This window comes from Bombus impatiens, unplaced genomic scaffold (assembly GCF_000188095.3).
Source record: "Bombus impatiens unplaced genomic scaffold, BIMP_2.2 scf_0155, whole genome shotgun sequence".
NCBI classification, from domain to species: Eukaryota; Metazoa; Arthropoda; class Insecta; order Hymenoptera; family Apidae; genus Bombus; species Bombus impatiens.
This window is the reverse complement of record NT_176574.1, coordinates 533,577-557,599: the sequence shown is the minus strand read 5'-3', so window position 1 is coordinate 557,599 and position 24,023 is coordinate 533,577. Positions and strand designations below refer to the sequence as shown.

Here is a 24,023-nt window from a genome sequence, read left to right as displayed (position 1 = left end):
TTCACGAATTAAAAAATTGTCAACAATGTGAATAACTTACATAACGTTGTCAGAAAAAAAGTACGTAAATAAAGTGTAATATTTTGTAAAAATTAAATATATAGTGTAATATATCTAAACCCATCATTGTCTTAGGACGATGTATATAAAATTCGCGTAGCAATCCAAGTAGTACAAGTTTTGAGGGCATGCTTAGTTATAGAAAAGAAGAGGGGGATTGGGTGTTAGAGATTTTGTACATTAATATTAAAAAAATTAAATCTGACAAATAATTTTCTGTATTTTACGTAGAGAAGTAAAAACTTTTTAACATATTTCTCTGCCTGATGAATATTTTACAGTACAATAATTTCATGTGCCAGGTTTTTTAATTCTGTCAGGATATCTGATTTATTGAAGATGTCATTTCATTCAAGCTGCAGCCCCACAGATAAAAATCTGAAACATTTAGGTCATGAAAAGTTGATAACCATTTAATGTGTCCATATAACAAAACAGGTCTGTTAGGAAATATTTTTAAAAAATTACTATTGAGTATTTTATATGTATAGCAATAGCTATTAAAACAAAACACAGTTTAATTTTAGTAAATGAAATCCTTTTACCATTCTTCTCTCACCATTTATGTTTATTTGTCACAGTTTATCTTTCAGCATTTTCGAAGAAATGAAGATTTAATTCATTTTTTTAGTAGATATTCTGCATTTTTAATCTTAACTAGTACAATCAAAATTTAATACAAACATAACCTAATATAACCTAGTCATAGCACGAACACACAATTTTAATCTAATTCAACATTATTGAAGTAAATCTAACTGAAACACAATCTAATATAATTTAACCTAATCTGGCTTACTTAACCTCTATGCTGCATAATTAATTTCTGCAATTATTTTTTAGTAGTATCAATTTTAAAAGAAAAAAATTCTTCAATTTTAAACTACTTTTTTTCTTTCATTTCTTGTGGTATTGACATATATTGTTGTTAATTCACATAATAAAAGAGAATAACTTTTAACAGCAAATAGATTAAATCAGAATCTCCTAATGGACACGTACACAGAACTGTTCATCTGTAATCGAATATCTCAGCCTAAAGATTCAAGTTTAAAGACACGTTTAAACTTGACCTAAATTATTGGTATTTTTTGTCTGTTTTAATAATAGATCAGATTTATAATATAATATAATATAATATAACTTTATAAATTATATTATATAAATTTATTTATATTATAAATAAATATAAATATAAATTATATTATATAAATTTACGATAAAACTGAATTTAATTTACGAAAGTTTGACGTCTATTTATTGAGATTTAAATAATTATACAGAATAATTATTTTGAAAGATAAAATCAATTTACGTACATGGTGAAGCATTTGAAACAGGCCATCTGTGTGACTCGCTTGGTTTTGATGGTAGAAGGATATACATCAGACTAAACTTGCTTGGTTTTGAGAAAGGCATGATTTGTTGTTAATAGCTTTTTCATACGTGGAGATGTAGAAGAGCTATCGAGATCAGCTCTACTTTTTATACACAACATGCTTTTTTACTTAAAAATATGTTTAAATATTTTGTGTAAGCAAATCGCAAAAGGACATAATTTGAAATTTGTATAAAATACTAAGATTTGTATATTCAGAAAGCTAAGATACGCATAAGATATGTACTCTTCGACGTTCAGCTATGCTGACGATTATACAAAGAATATTCTCTTTTGTTTTACAGATGAATACCTGTGGTGGATCAAAAATTTTAGAGATTCCTGAGGCCCAAACTAAGAAAAATTCTGAAACAAATAATACTATTAAGGACTGGTATAAGAAGTGACTAGACAGACAGTCATGCCAGTAAAATATTTCAAAAACAGAGAGCCGATCATACAAAGAATGCTCAAGTATCCTAAGCGCAAAATCGTTGAAGCCCACTGGCTCGCGTCACAATATGGAAGAGAACTTTATTTACCGCATTCTTAAGTATCATCCAAGTTTTCTTACTAGAACCGAGCGTGACAAAAGTCAGACTCCAAGTATCCGAGACTTCGCATTTCCTTGCACATGGCATAAATAGAAAACAAAAAGAATTCCTTGAAAATTTATTTAATGATTATATGTATATCTGATTTGGATTATTGCCCTACCCAATTTTAAAACTGCCTTTTCCTAAAACGTTTCTAGCTGCATAAATATGCAATTTAAAGGAAAGTTAAAAAATTTTTTTATTTTTAATAGTTAGAAAGCAAATAACAGTTTATAAAACAACAATAATATGTATATATAACAGTAAAAGTAGGATAAATTTCCGAATATTGAGATCTAAGCCAGACACTTATCCAATGTACGTATTGATTCTATAGTCTTCACTAACAAAAAATTTGCATATAATACTTGTTTTTATATTGTGAAATTTTACATACATATTTAACATAAATTATTATAAGATACATTTGCATAATTCAGGAATTTTTAATTCATATGCACATTTAAGTCGATGTCATGCCATACATAATGTAAAAGTATGTATTAAGTACTGATTCAAATACGCGTCGTACATAAATAGTGAATATGTAAGAACTACACGCGCAGGATCAGATAAAAATGGCGAAGTGTAGAGCAACTGCTGGTAAAGTGTAGAGTTATATATTTGTTCATGTTGAGGATAGACGAAACCATAAAGCGGTTTGGTTGCCACAGAGAACGTTAATTCTTTCGCTACGGGCAGATTGCCGCGGTGCGGCACTCCCGCTGAACGAGCCGTCACGCCAAAACAATGCTTGGTACGCGAGAAAGATCGTCAGCGGCCGCGTTTACGCCTCACTGCAAAACGAGCTGCTCTGACGGTATTTTTCGAAGAAGAAAACTTTCCTCAAAACTGGGTATTTATAACTTCTTAACATACTCACTTTTAATTACAATTTGGAAAAAAATAACATTACAGAATATAATAATATGATATAATATAATATAATTGTATGATACTAATAGCTTTTAATAATAGTATTGCGTGTGGTATTTTTCGAAACATGGTGTAACACATAGACCAACATCACAAATCTGGCACTGGTATCACGATTCGCTCCACAGTTCCCATCAATCGATTATAATCGGCAACATATTGAATCTTCTTTTGCATGCGATAATGACGTTTCATGTTAACAAATTCTTCATTGTGAAAAGAGGACAACATATACACTGCCCTCTTGTTAAATCATTTTATTGTTAATAAAAGGCTTAAGGATGTACAATATTCGTCGTATGTAGTCACCCGTAGTAGCGAAAGGGTTAAATATCAAGGAGGGAGGGGTGAGTATACGATACACTGTTGCCACTCCTATCTGTTATTACGCGCGCGGATTTCCACTAAAGTGAATGGTCGTGTAGTATACGATATGGGTTGAGATGTTGTTGACATAGAAAGAATGGCACGCGTGGAAAAGGAAGAGAGTCTGATTGATCAAAAGAAACATATCAACGAGACAATAGTAATGCAATGACGAAATTTGCATTTTTCATTTCTATTGAATTTATCAATGTAATTGTGAGATTTTCCTGATTAAACTAAGACAAAACATGACATAATTTAGAACATATTTGCTTATTTAATAAATGATAATAATTTATTCTTTTTCGTCTATTAGATGAGTTAATGTGATTTAAACCATGTCGTGTCTGATCCTATTTTAATCAGTCAAACTTCACAAATACGTTAGTAAAAAAAATAAATAAGGAAATAAAGAAGTTTCTTATTGAGTTAGTAATATCTCCTCGATATTTGAATTCGGATCAGTTACAATAGTCAACCGACGAGCTGCGTAGTCACCGGGGCATGTGAAAAGGAACACTCCACTCAGTAGTTAGGATATCTACCGGACATTTACGGTGTTATATAGGCCGTTTAGGGCAATTATCCAATCTTACCTGGATGTTTCACAACAGAAATTTCAGACTTCGAACTAAACCTCAATTAAAACTTTGAACTTTGAATTAAACAAGAGCTTTGTAAAACATTTTAAATTTTGGTCTTTAAGAACTGTGTAAATTATTAGAATCTTTAAACTTTGTATTTATAAATAAATATTGTATATTCATTAAATATATTCAGCGTTAACAAATTACTTTTATTAATTTGATTTTAGTGTAATTATCTTTTTTTAGTTTAGTTTTTAGTTTAGTTTCGTGTATATATTATTGATTAAAGTATTTGACATGACAAATAAGAAGAAACAAATCACAATATCTATGGAGCAACAATTAAAAGTCTTAGAAGACAAAAGTAACAAGTACTACAGTGTTGTTATAAAATATAACGTAGATAAATCAACGTAGGATAAAGAGGAACATTGCGAAAATTCTAGAATTTGCAGACAAAAGAAGGATACAAAAAAGAAGACAAAGGATAAGAAAACCTTTATATGAGGAACTAGATCAATACTTACTGACGTGGTTTAAGGAGAAGAAGACTTCTGGAGATCATTTATCGGACGCCCTGCTTTTTAAAAAGGCTACCGAATTGAGAGACAACATGGGGTCATGTTCTAGTTTTAGAGTAAGTGATGGCTGGTTAGCGGGGTTTAAAAAACGCCATAACATACGTCTAATGCGAACCAATGAAAGGAATGTTGTTGCCAATGAAGAAGGAGCTAACAAATTTATTAAGGACTTTGAAAAATTAATGAAGAGAGAAGATATTACGAAGATATTAAGAAGATATTACAATGTGGATAACACTTTTCTTTTATAGAAAACTCTTCCCTCGAAGATACTGGCGGAAACCAAAATAAAGAAATATCCGTAAAAGAATATAAGAGCCGTAAAGACAGTTTTAAATTTGTATTATATGCAAATGCGTCTGGAACGCATAAACTGATGCCTTTAGTCATTAACAGAGCCTTGAAAGATCATAAAAAGAAACTTCCGGTTACTTTCAAGTCACAAACTCGTCTCAACTCAATGGCTGTGTTAAGGGATAGGGAGAATTTGGAGAAACAAAAAGTTCAAAATTTATTTACCAATTATTTAGCTCTACATGCACGTTACTCTCTGAAGGACTCGATAACATACTCGCTTACTTGTTTATTTTCTTCTGATCGCTTCTAATAACCTTTAACCACTTTTAATCGCTTTTGATTGCTTTTGTCTCAATTGAGACGTGGACGTCCTTCGACGCTCACTAGCGCGACTCACTGCATTGATGACCATCCTTTTTAGAACTCGAATTGTCATTCGAACAAATCCGATAATTGTGAGTTGGCTATCTGCAAGATGAATGCCTCCCTGGCATTATCGAAAGTCCACCTTTGTGCAGGCCTCTGCACAAATGCCTCTTTGGGGAATGATGGGAACAGACTTAGGCTTCCTTGGAGACGTTGGTGTATGAACAGGGTCCTATCTGCTTCTCTGCTCCTGCAACGTGTATGGTAGACAGTAGGACTTTGAAAAGTGACCCTATCTCAGTCCTAGTGATGATTCTACCGTCAAATCCGCATACAGGCAGCTGAGTATTGTGCATGACTGAAGCGCGCTGGTTGAGTGTATTTCAACCTCTCGCCCATGAAGGCCGATAGAGCTTCATGCTAGATATAGACTTACAACGTATTTGAGGATCCCCGCAGAAAGAATTGCCAACACATAGGTTTATGGGAAAGATAAATAAAATATCAAATTATACAATTTAAGAAATTAAAAATAAAGAGAATGTCTTTGATTTTGTTTATATTTTCTTAATTCTTAAATCAGAGCTGTGTATAAGAACCAGATGAGCACTTTTAAAGTTTGTAATTAAATAAATTTAAATAAAATCAATTAATGTATAAAAATCTATTATATTACCTAAACAACATAACAGTTAATGTTAGGTAAATAAATGTGGATAGAAACAATCAATGATAGAGTGACATAGTAACCAGGTATTTGTATTATATAACTGTTTCATGTTATATTTTCAAAACAAATTCTCTGTAAAAAAAAATCATAAATAATAGATCTCTGTAACAGATCACTTATTTATCTTCTCATAAAAAATTATTTTTTCTTCAGTTGTGCTATGAACTGCACATGTATTGTTAATTTAGCATAATAATAATGATGAGGATAACAAGAATGATAACAGAATTTTCTAATTAAAATAGAAACTTATGTTTATAATATAATATATATAATTATATAATATTAAAAATAGTTACTATACACACACATACACACACACGCACGCACGCACGCACACAGAGGGGGTCAAAAAAAATGTATATACACTTTAATAGATTTTATCAGTGACTGTGTTTTGGGGTTCTATTGTAATCATAGAAGTCAAAGCTGATCTATATTCATTCTTTGACGCCTGTATAGATTCAACTCACACCTTTTATACAGCTTTTTCTTTTATTGAGGCATGCATAGATTTTTCTGGCCCCCTTTGTATGTAGAATTCTCCATAAATTTTTACATTATAGTTGAATTTATACATACAATATATGAAGATAGTTTAGCTTTATATTAACACTCGCATACATACATGTATTGTATATATGCATATATGTATTATGTACATATATGTCGGAGATGAAAGACTCCAACGATGGCTAATTTCAATGAAGATTCATTAAACGCCCACAACCCTATCCCCGACGTTACCCCGACATATATGAACATATATATGTAATATATACAATGTATATATCATAGCTTACTATACCTCACTTTTTGTTTATCTTGATGACCATAATATTCATTAATAACAAGTTTACAAAGAAATAAGTGGAACACAATTATAAGAAAACATATACTGATCCAAAAAAACGTTGGTAAGCCTCCTAATTGATGTCCATGTTTATGTAAAGCCATTACAAGATGATCATGTGCTGGAGCTACAAAAAAGTTACGTGTAATATATATATTTAATTCTTGTGGAGTTTATGAGTTTTGGTTGATTAAAAGATTATATCTACATCTTACACAAGATAACATTTTTTTAACATTTACTATGTAGAATTATATAGCTTGTAGATAATATAAGATATAGATATCATTTTTCATATTGATTTCGATTGATGTGCTATGTTAAAACAAGATTCAGCATCAGCAATATCGGCGATATAAATAGCATACTCCTAAACGACTTTAATCGAACAAAATTTACAAATGTTATAATAAAGTATTATATATATACCAACCATCGTCTATAGCATGTACATGTAAAGCATTTCGCAAATCTTGCATATGTTGATAATCAGATGTTACATACAGTATAGCCGTTAATGGTTTTGTCAATTTCACTGGAATGCTTGCATACAATTGACTCAATGAAACAGGTGGATTCAAACATCCAGCATCACATCCAAAATAGACACTATCACTCTTGTCTACAGCTACTTTTAAAACTGCACGATTATCTTCTCCAACCGTTACTGATATATTTAAATGTGTTACATTACCATAACTTATTCTCCTAAAACATACATAAAACATAAGAAAGTAAGTTAATAGTCGTCTCCATAATTTTTTCAAAAAAATATTCTATTCTGCAAAAAGTAAAAGAATTATTTAAGCTGTTAGTTATAATCATTTACGTTATACTTGCCATTTTTTAATGTCAATTTGTATAACAAACGTGTTATGTATGAAACTTATATTTACTATACTTTTTATTAAAAATATTTTAATACCATACCTAAATAAATAATCCCGATTAAGATATTGTGGATCAATATTAAATTCAAGATGTTGATTACTAAAACGTAAACTACCAAGACTTAAAACAATAGCTTGTTGCACTGCTGCAGGATCACCAATCATTAAATGGTGACATCCTTGTTTTTCCAATGTTATTAACCATGCTTCAACGACATTGTTCATAGCGTCAATAGAGGATGTGTCTTTCCATAACCGTGGAGCATCTCTAAAATAGCAAAATAAAATAAAAATTCTACACAAAAATATTTATAAATATCTGTATTACTTACAAGGTGTGATGCCCGCGGTAACAGCCTTCATTCATGGCTATATTTTTTTCTATATCGTGAATACCTTTCGAAATTTGAGACAATACATAATATAGAGTGGAATTTATTTTATGACCATTTATTGCACCATCAGCTTTAGAGTCGCTTATTCTAAGACCTGTGTACCAATAACTTTGCCAAAGATTAATATGATCCTCTTTTAAACTTTGGTGCTGAATACTGATTGCTTTCTTAATTGCCTGTAATAAAATATATAAAATTGAAGCATGTAATAAATTTTTAATGTTTTATAAATTATATATACCTCTATAGCTTTTTCTTTGGTTAATTCATATTGAATGTGGTGTTCTTCCATGAGTGTAGGTTCACTATACTGTATACTTGTTAAGAATTTTAATTTTATAGAACTTCTTGCTTTAATTTGTAACATTCTTGGAGGTCTTTTATAAACTATCGATACTGTCACAATTTTATTTGAGTTAGATAATGGAATAAATCCAGAAATTAGATTATATTCATCCAGAAAATCATCTACCTGAATTCTGAACACAAATAATTGTATGTTAACATATACATGTTATAGTACCAATCTTTATATTATAGTTATTTACAAAAGTATCTGCCTCTTTTACTAATGCAACATACTAATTTAACTAACGTCAAATTTAAGATCAATTATTATTATTTACATTAGTTTAAATCTTAGTTAATATCTTTTACATTAAAATACATTCAATTTAATTTATTAAAGGAAATATTATTGCTGCAACACAATTGCATATTTGCAAATTTTAAGTTAAATGTGTTATTAATTTCACAAATACCTAATCTTTTCAAAAAATTTCATTATTTTCCAAACATTCTTGGTAATTAGAAAACAATCATATTAATAATCAGTAGTGATCATTGAAATATTAGATATTGTTAATGATTGATTATATAAATTTGAACAATATAATAATTCAAATCTACAAGTAAATTGAGAATATTAATAATTGCTTCAATCCCAACATTATAAAACATTTTCATGATTATTCAATTATAAATTTTATTCAATAAATTGATTTTCTTTGTTTTATGAAAAATCACTTTTTCGCAGTTGTAGCATTATTCCACTACACTGGCAATATATTATGAATAAAGTTAAATAAGTACTTGATCACTTCTATATGGTAATTATCCCAATGTGTAGACATCTGTGGCTTCAATGGTACATTTTGGGAAAGTGAAAGAGGATTAGTTATTTTTATATCTTGTACCAATATTGCATCAAATATTCTATGAGCATAGTATTGAAACTCTATGTAATATCCTTCTCTAAAACACTGGTAGCGATAAACAATCCCGCTCGTAAAGTGAGTAATCGTAGCATCTCGATAAAAATTGGTTTTAAGTAAAGGATGAGAAATTAAGGGTTGCCACTGTATTGGCAATGATAGTGCTCTTCCTCGTTTTATATATATTAAAGCCTCTGGTAAAATAGGAATTCCAAAAACCCCATTGCCGATATATGGCAAATAATGATGTTCTCCTTCCTTTGGTGGATTGTGGAGAATATTTGCATTATATTCTTCAATATCTGAATGAAAGGCAGCTAGTCGCTCATTCATACAGTGATCTTCAATTGCTATAAAAACAGAGATATGTCACTATAGAAAATAAATATAGCAGTTCATAAATATTAGACAATCATGGAAATTCTAGGCTAACCCTTATTCCTTGTCCAGGCTTGACAGGATCAAAATCTTTACCCTTTACCTCAGTGCATTCCTCAATAGTTTGACAACACTATGTTATAAAAATCTAAGCATTCATTAAATTCATAATTAAAATACAAATGGACTTCTCCACTTATACTATACTTTCTATACTTTCTTTCTCATCACTTTAAAAATGATTCTGATTGGCCAATATTTATGAATATCAGTATAGAGAATAAATACACTGATTTCTTATAAAATATTTCAATATTGTAAATATTACAAGTACATTTTTTCATATACTTCAATATTAATTTACATTGTCATGCTATTAAAGTACTATTGAAGTATTGTTTGTAGGATAGAATAGAATAAAATAAAATAGAATACAATATATGTAATATCTGATATAAATATAACTGAGAACCTAATAATATGAATATCAAAATTTATTACAACAGTGATCAATAGGTATAGTGAATATAAACAAAGAAAATTCTGTAATTGATATATAAATTTCAATTAAAGATGGAAATGCATTTATATTTTGTAAGTTCATTTTAATAGTTTGCAATCTTCTTCCATTAAATTCCTGTTGCTTTGACGGAGGAAAAATTATAACCTATTCCAATTGTATAATTTATTTTACACATAATATTAATATTATAGACTTAGAATAGGAAACTTTTATTACCTTTTATTGATTCTCTAGTAGAAGAAAAAAGCCACTGCACAAAAGATGGACCAAAATATAGAAGTATTCCACCACATATAGTAAGTAATATAAGTATCTTACGATATGAGTAATTCCCATCAAGTAAGCGTCGTATTCGTTTTCCAATTTCACGGTTATCGAACATCGTTCCAAATCTTATCATATTTATGCACTTTATAAACTTCAATTTTCACACGTGTTTTTAATTGCTGTTTTATTTTTGTAAAACTGTGCGGTAACATAACCTTCTTGTTTTTATCGTAATATTAATTTAATAAAAAAACAATAAAACCACTTTTATATTTCCTTTATGTACGTTAACAACGTTTCTTGACATTTCCAAAATTTTATAACTAGCACATTTTCAATATTCTAATATTCGCTATTCTCTTATAACTTCTTTACATCTTATAAATTTATAACGATAAATACATATGACACTTTACAAGTAATGTAGTTACAATTTCAATATTTATTATAATCGATATTCCTTAATTCTTATTAAAATGGAATTAATGGAACCAAACATGAAATTTTTGAGTATAAGAAATATGTAAATATTCGATTGTTACTTCTACACAACTATGTATTCTGGTTATACCAAGTTATACGTAGTTTAATGTACTTAGTATAGTACATTGCATGTAAGTATATTGTATGTAAGATTTATTTCACATATGTTATAGAACTGTTCTGCTCGATAAAGTGCACGAAAAATAAAAAATGATTCTATTAATATATAAAGATAACTTTTCTTATAAATACGTCTGATTTAAGATGTTGACCTTTTAAGATACAAAAAAGTATTCATAGAAGTATCATTACCCAAATCAATATATACATACATAGATATTTAATTTAAATACGACTATTAAATTTAGTCTAACAATTCGACATGCTATAATAGGCTAACTGTTGTTGATGATTAATTGCAAGTAATTAAGCCAGGTGATAGACAGTATATAAATACGATAAAGTGAAATGTATTAAACGTAATGAATAAACAAATACAATATCGAAAAAGATAGCAGGTATTTAAATGTATATCTGGTCTATAATAATAAATACTATATAAGTGTAAATTATTGTATGTGACATATCAAATCTCTAACTTTATTTTTAAATAAAGCATCAAGAATACATTACTATATAAATGAAGACAACCTTGCAATATTTAATTATAATATGCATTAGTATTTGATTTAAAAGTAATAATAACAACACAATTATATTGCACCTTAAATCCATTGTTTATTATTATCTTATCTATAATATGTCAACAAATGTAGAAAGAATATTGTATAGTAAATAATAATATCACACTGTTATTACTAAATAGCAATTACTTTTGTAAATCATTGTTGAGTTGAATTAATATCAGTTTGTAATAAATTAGGCTGGTGGCACCCAACCACCAAACACTTTCTCCAATTCTCGTGCTGCAGCCAAACATAAATGATCATTATAGGGAGCTGCTACGACCTTCAATAAAAAAATTATAACTTGTTAGATAAATTAGTAACTACTTTACTAGATCTATTACTCCATTAAAAAACTTAAAATATATATTTAAAAATTTACAATCTTTTGCAAAATAAGCTTCGTTGAAATATAATTATACACATGTAAACACTATTATACATATCTATATCTACATATAGGGTGTACCTTCATTAAGAAATAAAAATTTATCAGCTAATTCAGGGTTTCATCTTTTTAAGCCAAGGATCCTAAAGTTGATCTTCGAGAATTTTGATAAAATTTGAAGCAAACTCTTTCAAGCTCTAGTTTTATACTTTATGACATTTTAATAAATTGTTTAAATTTGTAAAAAACAATGAAGCTCTAAACATAATTTTGATATTTCTAATTTTCATCTTAAATTTATTTCTTAAAATCTTTTTCATGTGTTATTAAATGCTTAATATTCTGATCCAATTACTTAGTAATAATTTACCTACTTGCACTCCAATAGGTAGTCCGTTTTTGCCTACACCAAGAGGCACTTGGCACACCGGAAATTTTAAAACATTAAAAAGACCCCAATAACCAAAATTAAATGGTCTTAAGTAAGCTGTATAATGATAACCAGTTTGAAAAGGTGAAGATGGATAAATTAGTATCCCATTATGCTCCAATTTATCCTAAAAATAAAAGTATAATTGCAGCACAATACCACAGAAGGCAGGTAGTACAATGTACTGCCAAGTGCATTTTACCATCAAATACTGTTTCATATTTGTTGTTACATTCATTGCCCATTCAGCATCTTCTCGAGGAAATATGTCTTCATCAATTAGTTTCATAATAGCAGCTAACGTTAAGTCTGATCTCCCAGTTAAAAATTTGGAAATTTCTGTAAGAGCACTCGCACGGTACTAAAAGAATTACATTTATATAAATTACTACATTCTTCATCATTGTCCACAAGATTTTCTTTACTGGATTAATTTATCGATTAAATGATAAACATGATACTAAATATCAAAAAAATAGAACTGCCATTTAAGATCAGAATAAAGCAATATATACTAGTATTGGATACTGATCACTATTCATTTCAAACAATAACAATACACTAATCATAAATCGAAACAAGGGGAGCTATTATCACCTTCTTGAATAAAGTATTTACGAATATAGTCACGTAGGAGTGCTTAAGCGAGTAAGATAGAGCATTGATTAGATATACCTTAACTAATAACCATCACTTGTTATACAAAATGAAAGATGTTACATCTACATAATTATACATACATAACAATACATAATTATAAACATACGTAATGCATATAAGTTATAGTACCTTCCCGTTTGTTATATTTATTTTGAAATCAAAATTTTCTTGTGTCATCCAAAATCGCCATAATCGATAACTATATTCAGAACCAGGTATTTTTATCTGTAATTCAAATAAATTACAATTAAAACTTCTTAGAAATAAAAATATAACTATAATTATAAGTATCTAATTCTTGTAATCTAATTTATTTTTAAAGTTTTTAAATATAAATAAAACAATGTAGAATGAGAGAAAATGTAAAAATATAGCAATGAAAGTTGATTTGTTCTAAAGAACAAAAATACGCGAAGATTTTCATTAAATTTTTTAAGAAAAAAAGCATTTTGAGACAAGAATCTATGTATTGTCGTCAATATTGTTTGTCCGTTTGTGACAATATGTTTAAAATTGTTGACAAAATATTCAAAATTTAATAGCCGAAGGTGTCATAAACTAGGTATTTCTGTGAGGTCAATTAAAAACTGTGTATTCCAAGACTCGAACCTAGAGAAAAATTATGTGATTTTACTAAAAGCCTCATTTAGATATTGCCCAACCTCTCTAAGTAAAGGCATTCTGAGGACATATAGAAGAATGTTCGCGATGCCCTAAAAGCATAATTGGAAATTAACTGCGTTTGAAAAGAACCAATGAGCATGCATATTTTTTAAAATGCGTTGGAAAATACTTCAAAATCAAACATTCCAGTCTTAAAATGTATTTAAGATTTATTATAATCCTTCTTGAAATTAGAATCTTCTAACAACATTCTCATGGAAGTTAATCGTTTAAATAATCACATGGAATTGTCTAGAATTCATGCAGAAAAATCCTTCACATATTCTCTACATTTGGATCAGTTATCCAGTAACCAGGTATGAAAGAATCGCTGACTATTCTGGTTAGCTTAGAGTTCCAAGAAAGAATAACTCTGCATAATTATATTGCAACTCTATAAAAACCGAAAAAGTTGAGCAACTTTAGCTACCTTATAATATCCAGGGATCAAATAATAATAGCTGAAGAATTTTCAATGCATATGTGGAAATAAATAACAAACTCAACTGCCTTCATTCACTTAAATTTTTGATTCACTGGTATCCTCCAAACTATCACTCTACTACATGTTACTGCCTTCACTTCAAAACATCCATCAATTGAAATATTTTGGAAATCATTATGCTCAGTTCAAAGTTTAGTCACTAAGTTATCTTTCTCCCCTTTCTGTATTACCATAACCATTCACACAAACAATAATCGTTTATTATAGTATGGACTCTTCAGTAAGGCTCACCTAACAGACCTATACCTTAGACACAATGAGAGAAGAGAGAAAGTGAATGTTTCATCCAAGGTCTGCTAGTAAATAATCGTTTATTATATGTAGTGTAACATTATTATAGAACTTCACAATTAAATATTAAATACTGCATGTATGCAACAAAATAAATATAAAAATAATGCAACATTTCCATAATATAAAAAGTAAATAAAATTATAATTAAGATATATTAAATGAATATATAATATGAAATAATCAAATCTATGAAGAAATGTACAATTTTTAAGAACTTACTTTTGTTGCAGATCCAGTAATTTCTTTAAAATGTTGTACAACTTTTAAAAGAGCAGCTCTCATTTCAGAATTTACTTTACTTGCTCTTATATCACCTGAATTTTCTTGGTAAAAAATATTAAGACATTTTATATCTACTTCTGCATCAAGCTTAAGTAATGAGATTTTTTCTCCAACTAAAACTTTCAAAATAGGTACTAAATCTTCTGCTTTTTTACACATTGGTCCCACTCCTGCCATTGAATTAGGATAATCCTCTTTTCGAAGTCCAATACCTTTCAGTGGTGTTAAACCTAAAAATGGTTATATACAGAAGCTTAGCAACTGGCAACCAATACTGATGCATATGCTGCCATAGACGCATAATTATAGGCAGAATACATTGTAATAGTACCGGGAGATTTTTATGAATAATGTTTAAGATCAAAATGTTGAATTTTACAATACATCCAAAAATCGTTAAAATCAGAGGAAAAAACGCATTTCTGCAGTTTCCCTAAAGCTGTTTATGTTATTCAAAAAATAAGAAATTATAAATAAGGGAAGGATAGACAAAACCAAATAGGTGGGATTGTTTTTCTACATTAAAAATTATGGTATATAATATTAATATTTGCAAGTTTGAAAACCTGCAGTTGATTGAAATCCAAACACTCCATTAAAGAAAGCAGGCATTCGAGTAGAACCACCAATATCACTGGCAACAGAAAATGCAGTTCCACAGGCTGCAGTAATTGCTCCTTCTCCACCACTACTTCCACCAACATTTCTAGTAGTATTATATGGGTTACATGTTTGTCCATATACATTATTCCTTGATTCAGTCCAGAGATTTAATTCAGGAATGTTCGTTTTTGCAATCAAAATTCCACCAGCATTTTTCATAAAGCTTATTGCTGTTGCATCTTCTTTAGAACGGAAAGTACATCTACTTGTTAAACCCATCGTATGAAGCATATCTAAATAACCATAATAAATGTGAATAAATACAGACTAATTAAATAAATAAATAAATGCAGAAAAAATTAGTAGCTTCAGAAATTCATTATTTTATCATCGTGAATGAAAATCAATCTAATATAATTTAATCATGTTGTGGGATATGTGTGGGCTACTGTGGGTTTTGGTTACTTGAAGAAAAACTAATGGAAAATAGCATATATACTACGTACTGTACACAAACATAAATTTTTTGTAGTTAGATATTTCTAATTCTAATAATATTTATATTATTGACATTTGTAACATGACATAATGCTTCATTAAAAAAAACAAAAAAACTTTTTGACCAACACAATACATATCATTATGACGTAAAATATATAGGAATATTAAATAAAACTACCTTTTGCTTCATTGCTTTCTTTTGTTGTGAAAGGAACACCCAAAAATGGTTTCTTCTCTTTTATTGAATCAATATTTTCTAATGTTTGTAAAAATTTATCTACTTCTTTGGCTTCTTCTAAGGCATCAGAATATCTATCTTCAACTATTGCATTTATTATCCCATTTACTTCTTTTGCCCGATTTATAAATGCTGTTACAACTTCTACAGATGATATCTTCTTTGTTCTATAAAAATATTTGTACACTTCAATTTTATATCCATCCTTAAGAGTATTTTTTTTAATATTTATCTATTACCAATTTATTATATACCTCATAATAGCAATAATTTAAGTTATTTGTTATTATTATATAGAATGATTCCAGTAATCGGTCAATCTTTTAACAGATTTTGTTATCTTATCACATGATCTTTTTTATAAGTGCATTGATAAACTAATAGAATGTAGTCATGCTTTTTTTATGTCATTTTATAAATAAAAGTTACGAAATATTTCAGTCTTTGGTAAATTTAAAGTAAATACTCAAACGTTTCACTATTACATTTAATAATATTTCACTTTATTTAAATGACCTCCAACATAAATTAAATAAATGATATTAAGTAATTCAATATAAAGAAATAAACTAATAAAGTACCTGATTCTTTCAGCTAATTCTGATGCACTTGTCAGTAATAAATCATTCTTAATAGGTGGTACTTTTTGTATATTATGATCATAATATAACCCAAAAATGAAATCTATCATACAGTCAAATATTATATGAAATTTGATAATCAAACATTTTAAAACATGTTTTAAGACCTTGATTGACATTTCGAATATTGTCTGGCACTTGTCACCTTCCTAAAGCGTATGAAAATATTTGAATTAATTCCTCTCATTATGTAATTAAAAAAATGTAATTTTCATATAATTCTTAAAGTGTTACGTATTTATCTAATGCAAATGAAATATGTGCAATTATGTTCTTGTAAATAGATATCTAATAACAAATTTTATTTTAGAAATTTCGTATGTATTTATATATACCTGTGTTCGTGAATTCTTTACTAAAGTACACATATTCGTAAAATTCATATAATTAATTGAATTGTATGCATATTATAGCGTGTCTCAATGATTTTGTTACAAAGAAATATTTCCGTTATTTTTAATAACACGAAGACATGCCTAAGAAATGAATCGCTCATACAAGATTAAAGGTACACATATTATTATACGAGACACTTTTTCATAGTCATGCGCTATGCTCTTCGGGATCTAAATTTGCGTAATTTTTTTTAATGGAATCTTATATTTTTTTACACACTGGTAAATACGTTTTTCTATTGTTTACACAAAAATATTAAGGTATTTATGACTGAAAATTTTTGTGAAAAGATATTTCAATTTTAATTTCATCAAATTTATTATAGAAAAGACAAAGGAAACATAAACTCGAGAATAAGTACTAGTATTACCTGTGTATACACAGTGGTATACATATATATGTATATGCATACCACAAAATATGTAAATATCAATTTATAACCTTATTTGATAGAAATCTATAATATCAGGTGGTACATTGATTTAGACTATTACTTAATATGTGTACAATATCAAATATATATTAAAATAAAAATGTTTAACAAATTAAAATAATTGAAGTTTATATTACAGTACAGTATATCTTATCAGCACATGATATGAAATTATGCTGTTGATCTTTTTTATATATTATTATCAGGTAAGTTAGTTAAATATTATTGTTAAGTGAAAGAAGATTAGATTGTATTTAAAATTAAACATACGTTATAGGATTATAAAAAATAAAATAAAAAATGGAGAAGGTCAAAAAAATAAAAGTGGTATGTAATGATAATCTTCAATATTAAAAATTTAAATTATTAATATCAAAAAATATATTTTTAGAATCAAGCTATTGAATTACTTTGGCTAAATAAGAAAGATGCGCAGAAGAAGAAGAAGACAAATGGCCACAAGATAGGAAAATCATTGAATATTCATGCTCAATGTAAAATTATGCATTATTACAAGAAAAGTAAGAGGCAACATCCAGCAAGTTCCTCAAAATACAGGATACTCTCTGAAATAAAGTCACATACGATTAAAAAAAATTGGAGTAAAGTTAAAAATCTATTTTTATTATTACTAAATTTTTCTATTGATATTGAACCTTTAATATGGCGTTATAGTCTTATACTTTCATTATTTAGCAATGTCGATAATTTATCTAATATTTCCCAACTTTTTGAAACATGTATTGGTGCTTCACATTCTGATAAAAATTTAATACTAAAAAATTTATTGTTATTGCGTCATAAATAAACAAATTTTGTTATTGTTTATTTTTACAAAATTTTATGTTCACTAAAAATTAAAATAAATTTTTAGCATATTAGATTCAAAATTAATATAAGAATGCATCAGGTAAATGGGATCACTTAAATATCTGCCTTGTTTATTGTTGTATGAAAAATGAATAAATTTCACAAGACAAAGTTATACTACGTTGCATGTGTCAGTGGAAATAATTTTTATTCATAGTCATTCTTTTTACAAGATTTCAAGATTTCATCACCGTTTTTTTAAATAGAACCATATATTTATTATTCGATATTTTGGAGGGCATGAAAAACAATTTCAACGACCTGAATACTGTTTCCATCATTTAATCTTGAAATATTTGTGTTTGAAGTGCACATGTGTAATATTTAATTGTGTTCAATCGACGGTTGATAAAATTAAAAAATCCAAATTTTTCGGTTTCGAAACAAAATTTTTTAACTTTTGAAGGCTCAAATGAAAGTTTATGACGTGAGAAATTAATTGAGAATAGTTTTATCCAAATGTTCTCCCGGATTTTTTAGTTATAAACAAGTTTAAAAAATTGACTCACTCGCGGGCTAAGAAACACTATAACCATCTACCGGTAAAACGGTGGAACTAATCTCCTTATGAAGAAATTAAAAAAATCAAATTTTTCAGTCTATGAGGCGAATTTTTGAACTGTTCAGGAATTAAATTTAAGCTCTATCTCTCAAAAATCATCTTTGTATAACATTATTCCGGTTTGGACCATAATTAATTAGTTACATACAATTAGTAAATATTTACAATGTCCTATTTTGGGCATGGTGGCGCCACCTCTGCTCTACTCATTTCTGCTTACAAACAAATTTAGTTCGTCTTAGGTCTTAGCATTTATTCGAAGATTTACTTTTCTAATAAACGTTCGAAAATATTTATTTGGTAATTTATAGGTGCGGTGTGAGTAACTCGATTGACAGTTTGTAAAAATCGAACAATAAATTTTGTTAAATATAATCAAATAATGAACCTGAAAAGAATGTTATGATATCTATAATTTAGTATATTCTTCCATTTCATCGTTAATATGGATTTTGGTACTTTACTAAGTGTGGCCCAGAAAAATGAAAATAATAAGCAGGTTATTATATTTTCTCCTTTTAATCTTTCTTTAACTTTGAAAATTTATTATTTCAATAAAATTATATGCTGTTTATTATAGTCAATTGCTTGTTACCAAACAAAATTTTCTCCACCAAAAAAACCAACGAAGCAGAGTAAATCACTTTCGGACAATATAAAAAAATTTTTAGCTCGTAAGGAAGAAGAAGAACGCCAGAAAGCATTAGAAGAAAAGAAAAAAAGAGAGGTATATTGGATTTTTATATATAATGTTAACAATTTTATAATGTTTTATTATTATTCTTTTTGTTATCTAGAATTTATTAGCGCTTCGTGATCATAAAGCCCAAAGTCGAATAAATAAACATTTGAAAGTATGTAAAGCTGCAAATAAATCCGTATTGCCAGATGCAATTGACAATGAGAACACAGCTGTTACAATGGCAGGTATGCGAAATGTTATTATATAAGTAAAATAACTTATACTTTAACATGTTAAAAATTAATATTGTTAGAACCAAATTTAAAAAAGTAAATATATTAACATTTAAATCTGTTTTTGAAACTATTACGGAGTTTTGGAAACTTTCTAATTTGTATCTGGTCTTTAGAACACATAATTCATACAACTTCAAAGAAAGTATGAGATTTAATATGTTATTTAATTATTGAGGTACATAATATTAACTTCTAATACAATTATTTATTATGTTGCATTGTCATATTTTGTGTTTAACATAATATAGTATGAATATCAATTTAGGTATAATAATGGTAGTATCTTTTTTACTGTCAGCTAACAGAAAGTAAAAAAATTAGTGTTTATATATTATATATTTAATTTGTCACACTTTTATTTAATGTGAATATTATTGTATCATAGTTATAAATAATTTATTGCATAAAGTGTAAATAATTTACTTATTATACAGGTAGAAATTTATATCTTCAATGTTTTCTTTTCTTTTATTGTAATTGTCATTATAAAGTTATCAGTATATTTATATATAATAGATTTGTTCTATAAATGCTATAAACTAGAGAGGTATATAGCGTATTGTATAGGTTCGGCAGAAACAAAATAATGCAATCCTATGTATGATCAATGATCTACATATTAATGAGTATTCGGAAGTATCAGTCTTTATTCATAATGGGCAGTATTTTTGCCCACAGGTAATTGAATATGAATATATGCAATCATCGCAACATTCTTACTTTTCCACAGGGCAATGGGATTTTGTGAATTTACATGGCAGTTCAGGTCAGAATAACTATAGTTCTAGAGGGTCACTATAGGTTAATAATTATAGTCTGGGGGGCACAGACTCTAAATTGATTATATTATTTTTGCTCAAGTGTTTTATGTGATAGTATACTATAAGTATAATAAAAAACTGTTATATAATATAGCTCATTTAAAATTTTATTAAAAAATTGTAATATAATTATGAAATATAAAGGGAACAGTAGAAGACTTGTGATTAATATGCTATAAGGCAAAAAAAAGTAGATTGACAATCAATACAATCATGAGTTGGACTTAAATAAAAAAAGTCGTTTCCACATTAGAAGAATATGCTTAGGATCTGTTGATTAGATATGTTTCACTCCTCTCTCTCTCTCTCTCTGAGTAATATGAGCCCTTAAACTCTTAAACCCTTCTTTTAGCATCATGTATGTACAAAGTGTTCCATGCAATGGTTTCAGATCATACTTCCATTATCAATGCAGTTAGAGAAAAGTCTTATAAGTAGAAGTTAGTGGTTCAGAGAGTTTTACATTCATAAGATCATACTTCTTTATTAGTGCAATGGCACATATACATTCCACAATCCTATTATCTTCTTAAATCGAAATGTATATTGGTTTTTACATGGGTTGAATTTTCTCGTTATTCTACTTAAAAAGTATTAAGGTAATATAGTTGAAATTTGAGTAGTTTAAAAGATATCTTAACTTTAATTTTGTAGAACTTATCATATGAAAGACAAGAAAAGACGTAACGTACTACTCTTGTGTTTACCTTAGGCGTGCAGTAGCATGTGTTGAGGCACGAGACGGACACTTGGAACATTTTCTTTAATCATCCATAACTCGAAAGCTAAGGTATGCAGGATATATGTTCTTATGACGTTTTTTATTTTAACGTCTAGATTAGCCCTTTGAAGTATGGACATGCATTTATGAATTACCCTATATCAGTTTATATATAAGTACATATGAAAATTTTAAGTTAAAATGTTTAATAAGTTCTAGTTATTCAGCAAGAAAAATGAAATTTTATTAATATATGTGTTAAATAACATAATACACTATATACAGTATATCAATTAAATTTAATTTATAATTTCCTTATTTATTACTTCATTTTTCATTGTCTATGGAATAAGAGTACATATGAGACAAAATTTCAATAAAATCCAATGTTTGGATCTATTGGTATGAGTTTTCTTGACTCAACCACCGTACTTCGCGTTCCATACTCTGAGGGTTAATAATTGATGCAGCGAAAGAGAGGTCTTACTCCATTTCTTTTTTTTTTCCCTTTTTTGTATAAACGAAATTGCCGCCAAGATGAATTGAATAAACTAATTCGAAATAAACAAGCGGTCCATTGGAAATTTTTCAAGAGAAATATCCAAGTATAACTGGAGCCATTGTTTATGAATCAATTGTAAGTCTTGGTTATAATCTTGTTCGTCTCTCAGAAAGAAACTAGCCTGTTTCCAAAAATAATCATTCATCAATTGAAGTTGCTGGTGGTAATACATCAAAGCTAGTTCACTCATGGAGTTTCAACTTAGAATTAGGATTCAGGGGTCAATTAGAAGGTTTAGAACACTGAAATTCTGTTAGTCAGTGAGTCTCAATCACAGGATTCAATTCTGTTCCAATGTGATCAGATTATCCTTCATAGTAGTCAGTGTGTTATGCAATATCCAAACTTTGTGTCCTTTACACATCTGTAAACACTTCTTATGCACATATCAAACATAATATTTTGACCTACCAGGGATAGGTCTAGTATTAAATCTTAATTGCACATGTCAAAAATAATAACATGTGCATATCATATCTATAATACAAATTTTGGTGGTTAAGAAATAGACATTAAAAAATAAATAAAACATATAATCTCACAAATCATCATAAACACAATTTCTTTGCTTATATGTATGGTCATTCTATGTGCATACAATATAAAAATGTGAAAAATCTTATAATTTTTATATTATACCAAGAATTATATATTTTTTGTTTATCTATAGTTTGTAATTCACAGATTGTATAAACCTATATTAAAATGTGTGATATTAAACTTATATTAAAACTGATATTGTGTATACAGGATATGTCATTTTAATCTTTCCAGACAAATATCTCGAAAGATATGGAAGATGGAGATAAATGTTTCTAATGAAAGTTGCAGCGTATCAAGGAAGACAGATAAAAAATGATTCATGCCAATAACTGCAGTAGTTTCGAAGAAAATAGTTTGTTGGACTTTATGTACCTCATTCTCTATGTATATTATATTAAAAGTATTTGTATATGCTATTATGTTACACTATGTTATGTATATATACTGATTTTAAATATTTATTTATACAGCTCATTTCTTCGCTTCAAAACAAGTTTTACATTTAAGCCATTTTTCTAAACTTGATAGTTTCCATATTGATCTATAGAATATATTTCCAACCTGTAACTTTAGAAGCTGTTTTTAATCCTTCATTATAGATGATTTCCAATGAAAAAAGCACATAGTCAAATAGTTTTTTAAGAATAAACTTCCGTGTAAGTTTCGCAATAATTAGTATATATCGGTTGGTTCTGTTTCTTTATCATTGTGCCAAATACATTGAAAATGAGTAATATTGTAAGGAAAATTGAAAAAAAGGAACAAATTGAATATTTTGTAAAATATAACTAGACGGATAACATTGAAAACTTTGTATGTATAGTTAGTGTTAAACATTAAATATTAAATGTAGGTATATTTATCTGTTCATAGGTCCTTCACAACCTGATGAAGACGACTATGGATATGTTTCGCAGGAAGCATCTGCATTTTATAATCAGTTAATGAGTAAATACAACAATACGACTTCGCAAAAACCAGCTTTCGATGACTGCCGAAAAAGGACAATAAAAGATATAGCATCTACAAAGGTATGAAAGAGCATATATTTTATAGCTTTTGTAGCTTTTTTTAGATTATATTACATTTTCTATACGGAGGGGGAAATGATCAAGGTCACAGTGTTTTGACGATTCTTACACAAATCATTTGTGTATAATATGTATATGTCGGAGATGAAAGAACACCGGAGCCTTTGGCATTTTGGATAATCCCGCAACATTGTAATCTAAAGTCTACTATAGCTGTAATTAAACAATTGTAGTTATTCAATCCGATCGTAATTGTTCGCGAGTTACGATAATGAGCTTGGGCTCGAGGCGACAGCCAGTCGCCGAACGTAGCCC

General features: G+C 28.2%; 4 protein-coding genes and 3 long non-coding RNA genes across 12 annotated transcripts in view; 4 read left to right on the top strand and 3 right to left on the bottom strand.

Annotated features, from left to right (window-relative positions):
* Nucleotides 1–260: 260 nt before the first annotated feature.
* LOC117151361 lies at nt 261–1,138 on the bottom strand. Its single transcript, XR_004461221.1, has 2 exons — nt 620–1,138; nt 261–438 (listed from the first exon to the last, which is right to left on the bottom strand). It is a non-coding gene; the product is annotated as an uncharacterized LOC117151361 (long non-coding RNA).
* LOC117151358 lies at nt 415–3,445 on the top strand. The gene is made up of 2 exons (XR_004461217.1): nt 415–498; nt 1,744–3,445. It is a non-coding gene; the product is annotated as an uncharacterized LOC117151358 (long non-coding RNA).
* A 1,557-nt stretch (nt 3,446–5,002) lies between these two features.
* LOC100747720 (uncharacterized protein KIAA2013 homolog) lies at nt 5,003–11,020 on the bottom strand. Of its 4 annotated transcripts, XM_003487502.4 has the most exons (9): nt 10,469–10,652; nt 10,367–10,400; nt 9,128–9,599; nt 8,277–8,514; nt 7,973–8,211; nt 7,681–7,908; nt 7,184–7,458; nt 6,706–6,877; nt 5,003–5,417 (listed from the first exon to the last, which is right to left on the bottom strand). In XM_003487502.4, the coding sequence occupies exons 1-9, from the start codon at nt 10,484–10,486 to the stop codon at nt 5,234–5,236; spliced, it is 1,860 nt and encodes a 619-aa protein (XP_003487550.2). In that variant the 5' UTR covers nt 10,487–10,652; the 3' UTR covers nt 5,003–5,233. The 4 variants fall into 4 exon arrangements, with proteins under 4 accessions (XP_003487550.2, XP_024221697.1, XP_033175380.1 ...); XM_024365929.2 differs by having other exon boundaries at nt 10,367–11,020; XM_033319489.1 differs by lacking the exons at nt 10,367–10,400; nt 10,469–10,652 and adding an exon at nt 9,683–9,944.
* An 85-nt stretch (nt 11,021–11,105) lies between these two features.
* Nucleotides 11,106–12,554, top strand: LOC112212401. The gene is made up of 2 exons (XR_002946223.2): nt 11,106–11,418; nt 12,363–12,554. It is a non-coding gene; the product is annotated as an uncharacterized LOC112212401 (long non-coding RNA).
* On the bottom strand, nt 11,617–17,561 carry LOC100741970 (fatty-acid amide hydrolase 2). The gene is made up of 9 exons (XM_012382612.3): nt 17,127–17,561; nt 16,732–16,940; nt 16,091–16,317; nt 15,375–15,704; nt 14,746–15,038; nt 13,194–13,289; nt 12,607–12,765; nt 12,349–12,531; nt 11,617–11,869 (listed from the first exon to the last, which is right to left on the bottom strand). The coding sequence occupies exons 1-9, from the start codon at nt 17,172–17,174 to the stop codon at nt 11,780–11,782; spliced, it is 1,635 nt and encodes a 544-aa protein (XP_012238035.1). The 5' UTR covers nt 17,175–17,561; the 3' UTR covers nt 11,617–11,779.
* On the top strand, nt 17,306–18,634 carry LOC100742090. 3 transcript variants are annotated; one of them, XM_033319509.1, is made up of 4 exons: nt 17,306–17,447; nt 17,760–17,826; nt 17,898–17,947; nt 18,012–18,634. In XM_033319509.1, the coding sequence occupies exons 3-4, from the start codon at nt 17,921–17,923 to the stop codon at nt 18,426–18,428; spliced, it is 444 nt and encodes a 147-aa protein (XP_033175400.1). In that variant the 5' UTR covers nt 17,306–17,447; nt 17,760–17,826; nt 17,898–17,920; the 3' UTR covers nt 18,429–18,634. The 3 variants fall into 3 exon arrangements, with proteins under 3 accessions (XP_033175400.1, XP_033175399.1, XP_003487589.1); XM_033319508.1 differs by lacking the exon at nt 17,306–17,447 and adding an exon at nt 17,608–17,656; XM_003487541.4 differs by lacking the exon at nt 17,306–17,447 and having other exon boundaries at nt 17,690–17,826.
* Nucleotides 18,635–19,258: 624 nt separating this feature from the next.
* The window catches only part of LOC100741851 (protein SPT2 homolog), a 9,024-nt gene continuing 4,259 nt past the window's right edge, over nt 19,259–24,023 (top strand). The window contains exons 1-4 of the mRNA XM_003487538.4: nt 19,259–19,551; nt 19,633–19,779; nt 19,850–19,979; nt 23,551–23,708. Coding sequence (XP_003487586.1) covers nt 19,498–19,551; nt 19,633–19,779; nt 19,850–19,979; nt 23,551–23,708 — 489 coding nt within the window. The 5' untranslated portion in view covers nt 19,259–19,497. The remainder of the gene's footprint in view (nt 19,552–19,632; nt 19,780–19,849; nt 19,980–23,550; nt 23,709–24,023) is intronic.

Coding starts and splice junctions, on each gene's coding strand:
- LOC100747720 (XM_024365929.2), bottom strand. CDS start 10,550: ATGATAAGATTTGGAACGATGTTCGATAACCGTGAAATTGGAAAACGA. Junction 8,515..9,127: donor TACCATATAGAAGTGATCAA/GTACTTATTTAA, acceptor ATTTGTGTTCAG/AATTCAGGTAGATGATTTTC. Junction 5,418..6,705: donor CAAGATAAACAAAAAGTGAG/GTATAGTAAGCT, acceptor TACACGTTGCAG/GAGCAGAGAAGCAGATAGGA.
- LOC100741970 (XM_012382612.3), bottom strand. CDS start 17,174: ATGAATTTTACGAATATGTGTACTTTAGTAAAGAATTCACGAACACAG. Junction 16,318..16,731: donor GAATTAGCTGAAAGAATCAG/GTACTTTATTAG, acceptor ATATTTTTATAG/AACAAAGAAGATATCATCTG. Junction 12,766..13,193: donor TAAATATAACAAACGGGAAG/GTACTATAACTT, acceptor TAATTCTTTTAG/TACCGTGCGAGTGCTCTTAC.
- LOC100742090 (XM_033319509.1), top strand. CDS start 17,921: ATGGAGAAGGTCAAAAAAATAAAAGTG. Junction 17,948..18,011: donor AGGTCAAAAAAATAAAAGTG/GTATGTAATGAT, acceptor ATATATTTTTAG/AATCAAGCTATTGAATTACT.